This window comes from Salvelinus fontinalis, chromosome 37, assembly GCF_029448725.1.
Source record: "Salvelinus fontinalis isolate EN_2023a chromosome 37, ASM2944872v1, whole genome shotgun sequence".
NCBI lineage: Eukaryota > Metazoa > Chordata > Actinopteri > Salmoniformes > Salmonidae > Salvelinus > Salvelinus fontinalis.
The window spans coordinates 19,223,393-19,228,729 of record NC_074701.1 but is presented as its reverse complement, the minus strand read 5'-3'; the positions used below and the strand labels follow the sequence as shown (position 1 = coordinate 19,228,729).

The 5,337-nt window shown below is 42.4% G+C and overlaps 1 protein-coding gene across 27 annotated transcripts in view; it reads left to right on the top strand.

Moving 5' to 3' along the window:
• Positions 1-778: 778 nt before the first annotated feature.
• Positions 779-5,337, top strand: part of LOC129836313 (calcium/calmodulin-dependent protein kinase type II subunit gamma) — a 101,931-nt gene continuing 97,372 nt past the window's right edge. For 5 of the 27 annotated variants that reach the window (XM_055902327.1, XM_055902321.1, XM_055902329.1 and 2 more), the window contains exons 1-2: positions 787-965; positions 3,095-3,189. In XM_055902327.1, coding sequence (XP_055758302.1) covers positions 901-965; positions 3,095-3,189 — 160 coding nt within the window. In that variant the 5' untranslated portion in view covers positions 787-900. Of the gene's footprint in view, positions 966-3,094; positions 3,190-5,337 lie in introns of all 27 variants that reach the window. The other 22 variants (XM_055902316.1, XM_055902309.1, XM_055902317.1 and 19 more) reach the window with 9 other exon arrangements.

Sequence of the window (5,337 nt, the reverse complement as noted above, 5' to 3'; positions counted from 1 at the left end):
CTACAGCTTATTATGAGGTATTCTAACTCAGGTGAGAAGAACCTTGAGACTTTCTTAATAGTAGCCACAGGCCTATCTTTACAGTATATTTACAGTTCAAATGCATATACTGACAAATATTGGAAATCTGCAACACTCACATTTAGATTGTAATTTAATGTGATCATTCATTTTGGGCTGCCATATCTTATCACTTTACCTCTTGCCTTCCCTTGTAGGATAACGCCGTCCATTTGAGATGATCTGGAGTCAGTTTTACTTTGTAATACCTGGTGGATTTATGTAGAGGAAGCTGATCCTAGATCAGTAGAGCTCGAGACCAGGGATCTCACGTTGCTAGCCTTTTTTCCTCTACCACAGCCATCACCACCAGGGCTTCTACCAAAGATGGTGGATAAATGAAGATAGTTCACTCAAGTCGTTTACCATTGAAAAATATTGTCAGTTCTCTGTTCCCAAAGACACCAAGCGCGACAACAGATGGCTGTTCTGTGTAGTGTAGTTGAAGGTAATTTAACCAGAGAAAATGAGGGAGTGGGGTGTCTCGCTTCCTCTTCCGTCTCTGCTACTACCGCTCTCCTCCGCCTTCTCCCCTGGTTAATGCTAAATTAGATCCTTGGGACGTCCTTCCCCTAAGCCCTGAACCCTAACCCTGACTTAAACCCATACCCTTACCTTCATCTTGACCATAACCCTTACCTAACTCTAAACGTAACCTTAACCCCTACCTTAACCGTTTTAAATTTAACTTAAATTGGGTGACGTCAGAGGACAGGGTCCTCCCAAGGATCCCGTTTAGACGTCTTAATTTTTTAGTATCTCCCTTTGCGTTTACGAGATCTCCCCCGAATCCTGAGCGAGGCAGTTACCGAAACGAGAGGCGATACCCTCCTGCACAACATGGCTACAATTGTAACCTCGACCAGATTTACAGACGAATATCAGCTGTACGAGGAGCTCGGAAAGTAAGCGACATTAACACTATATAGTCCTATTTTACCTTTTCCAGTACTGCTTTGTAGACTATCATTGTGCGTGCCTAGTCCACTGTTGACGAGACAGGTTGTCAAAAACAGGGAAGGCACCCCCCGGTCGTTAATTAAGCCAGTTTTATAGTCGAACAACATTTTATTAGAATACATCTCGAGCGAGTACCGAATGGCTTGAGCATGCATGCGATTTGTACCGATTTTACCGTGGCTGTATGGTATAGATATGTAACGGATTATATATATAGTGTTGATTTATTTTAAGGCAGGACTTTCTCATATAAGTCATTTTAAAGACCACCGAATCCTCTCCTCGTATCTATTTCTTATAATTTCACTTTTCAGTATTTTTTTGTAATTGGTAGTGAGCCACGCAGGAAGGAATGCTGCACTACTTGTGTAACGATATACAAGCTATAACTATGTCATCCACATCGGAAATGTATCCACTGTGTTTCATTCTGTGCATTGTAACAAATAATTGCTACACACAAACCACCAAGTAGACAAATACTGTGTAACCCGTCTGCGTTATTTTTTGCAGTCAGCAGTGGCAATGGTGTACGTCCAACCACCTATAAACATTTTTTTCCGGTTTCAAGTATGCATGATGACATCATAATATAGACAGACCTATGATAGGCTTACTACACAATTCAGATAGCCTACAGTAGACTTTTCGTTATTTTCTCATGCTTTGGTTTATTTAAGCAATAAGGCACGAGGGGTTGTGGTATATGGCAAATATACCACGGCTAAGGTATGTTCTAAGCACGACGCAACGTGAAGTGCCTGGATACAGCCCTCAGCCGTGGTATATTGGCCATATACCACAAACTCCAGAGGTGCCTTTCGCTACATGCACTATAACATCTGCTAAACACGTGTATGTGACCAATACAATATTATTTTGGTTTGATTTGATTTGCTATTATAAACTGGTTACCAACGTAATTAGAGCAGTAAAAATAAATGTTTTGTCATACCCATGGTATACGGTCTGATATACCATGGTTGTCAGTCAATCAGCATTCCGGGCTCGAACCACCCAGTTTATAATCTCAGATAGCTCACGTTTCTTTGCACAGTAGTTCATGTGTAGGCTTATGACTCGACCCTTCCACATTACAATTTGCTCTGAGCTGACTTTCACAAGCAGCGAGTGAGGGCTGCCGAGTGGCGGCGCGGTCTAAGGCACTGCCTCTCAGTGTTAGATGTGTCACTACAGACCCTGGTTCGATTCCAGGCTGTATCACAACTGGGCGTGATTGGGAGTCCCATAGGGCGGCACATAATTGGCCAGCATCGCCCGGGTTAGGGTTTTTTCCGGGGTAGGCCGTCATTGTAAATAAGAATGTGTCCTAATAAACCACAAATTAGTTACCTCTGGTTCGTTCAGCCATTCCTATGGGGGAAAATGAATGGGGAGAGAATTGGGTTTTGTGATAAACAATGAAAATAAGATCTGAGGTTAACACAGGCTTAGGAGGTCTTATACATTTTGTACTATGAGATAATATTAGTCACTTAACATGACTGTTTTGATTACATAATTGCTTCAAAATTCACAAAAAGTGACAGCTGATGAAGATTATCTCAAAACAAAACGTATAAAATCTCCTAAACCTGTGTTTACCACAGACCTTATTTCCAGTGTTTATCCAAAACCCCCTACAAAACCCCATTAGTTTCTCCATAGGCTTTGGCCAATGAGCCATGGAGGAGTGAGTGCCTACAAAAATATGCCATTACTATTGCTCTCTATCACGATACATCATTTTATTATCACATGCCAAACAACAGTTATCATCATGCACTGCTTTGTATTGTCTTTTTGCACGTGTGTACCACAGTGATGGGCTATTTAGCTCTACTGTCGATTAGTTGTAACCTATTCATATTGCAATGTTTCTCATTTAAAACATGTAGGGGAGAGTGGGGTCAATTGTAACACTATTTTTACCTTCTACCATTTTCTTTATTACTCAGAGATGGATTGAACTAGACACAGTACTGATTTTGGTGGGTTGTATTTTGTTTGCGGTAGTGAGAGTTGTGACTTGAGCTCATGTAGCTGTTTTGTTTATTAATTTGTCTCACTACAGGGGCGCCTTCTCCGTTGTCCGGCGATGCGTTAAAAAGTCCAACGGCCAGGAATTTGCTGCTAAAATTATCAACACGAAAAAACTCTCAGCAAGAGGTAAGACAAAGTGGAAATATTACACCACTTACTATGTTGAGTGCATTGATGCCTGTGGCATTGTTTTCACGAATCAGATATAGTCCAATAGGAGATCGACACTGGAGGTAGTTTTCTCATTGTTAGTTTATTAAATTACCCATGTGCACATGAAAGCGCTTGATCCATTAAATATCTAGTTCAAGCAACATAATACAATTGCATTTTAGGTTAACATTACATACATCAACTTGTCAAAGGGTGTGTGCCAAGTTGCATAGTGTAGGTAAGTGCAGCATATTTTTGTGAGCTCCTTGTTCAATGAGATAAACAGAAGCATTCATCTCATGATGTTCCTGTCCAGCAGGACATATTGTTGCTGTGCGTGCCTACCCGCGACACAGTAGCTCAGCCATTGTGTCTGTGTGTGGTGCATTTGTTTATGCTCTACTCCTGCCCTCAGAAACCAAGTGTGTTTGTGAATGTAGACTGCCAGAGGCCTTTTAGAAGCATCTGGAGCACCTTCGTGTTGTTTAGTCATAGCTGAAGTCACAATTCTACTCTTTGCTGCTCACGTTTTCTTCACAAAAATCTGGACCATACATAAATTAATAAGTGACCTTTAAGAGGCCTCACCTCTTATCACAAAAGGATTTAGTCAAGGAACGGGATAATTGAATCCATAATTGAGGGTTGACTGTAAATTCATGTCCTTATGCAATTTTGGTGAATCTCAGTTTACGTTACGCCTCTCACAATGTCTCCCCTCCTTCCACCTTGTGAGATCTCCTGATCAGAGACATGGGGTCCAGGCAGAAAAACACGTCCTCTTGGCCGGAGGAGACTGTCACATCTGCTCTAATCAAGCCTTGGCCAGGAGGACTGCATGGAGATACGTCAGACGTGGCCAATCTGCTACTGCTACAGCAGCAGAGACAAAAGGCTATGGATCTATTTCGGGACACTACTAATACTTGTGCGTTTGGGTATCGAGTGGGCCCATCTCCTGTTTGCTCCTGACATTGTGATGGAGATGTTAATTTTATTTTTTGGGCCGTTCTGTCTATGTCACTGCGCGCATTAGTGCATAAATTGCAATGACTAAGGGCACTGAAATTTCAAATAACTACGCCATGCTTGTTAGACTGTAATTACACTGCAATTCCATGTTTGCGTCATCAATTTTTCGGGGGCATTGTTGTCGCTTCCCTTGCTTGCGTCAGGCCCGGCTGCCAGTAAATTACTCCAAGAAGAAATCTTCCTGAAGCACAGTCTTACTGTAGGTGTGCTGACTGGGTATTGACCTATTAAACCAAGCAGTCTTCAACTGCAAGTCTTAATATTATCTCAACAGTGGCCACACTGTTGCAGATAATGGCCTCCCTGCCATGTCTTGAGAAGGCTTTAGCTATGGCGATGGAGAGGGAGTGGAGGTTGTGTGATTATTATGAGAATTACAGAGGCCAAGTCTGGGTGTGAGATTGTGCTGTCCTCTGGGGATGCCAGCTGAATTACAATAGGCCCCACTTTCCCCTCTGCCCCCCTCTGCAACGGTCTCAACGGATAGGCCAGTAAACAAAGAATTTCTTTAAAATTGCCTTAAAAAAACAACTGGTAATTAGATCTGCTGTGTTTCAGCTGCGTCTGGCAGAGATCCCGTCAAGTAACCTGGCAACTGGGTTCTTCAAACTGTTCATCACGTTGAATAGCACAGAATGAGAGGAACGCTCCAATCCTATTGAGCTGAATAAAGGAGAAGAGAGGAGGGCCAAGTTAAGCCAGATCCCCTTGCCCCCCTTATCTCCCTAAAGCTCCTCATGCCCACTGCCCCATTTTTATGTCTCTGCGTGCAGTTTGAAGGAAGTTTAAGGAAGTTTTGCGATCTATTGTTAACTAGCATTCGTGCAAATACTGGAAGTCTATGGGATCAGCTAGCTGATTGCGCTAACTCTAGCTGATCCCAGATTCTTCCAGTCATTCCGCTAACGCTAGTTAGCAATTGCTTGCGAAACTACCGTCAACTTCCCTCAAACTGCACGCAGAGACATAAAAATAGTATCCATGAGTTCATCTGACACTGGGAAAGTAGATAAATTGTCACAATATCCCTTTAATCAGAGCTGAAGGCCCTGGACATGCCAATGTGTTTTACAGAAACAGAAGCTGTAA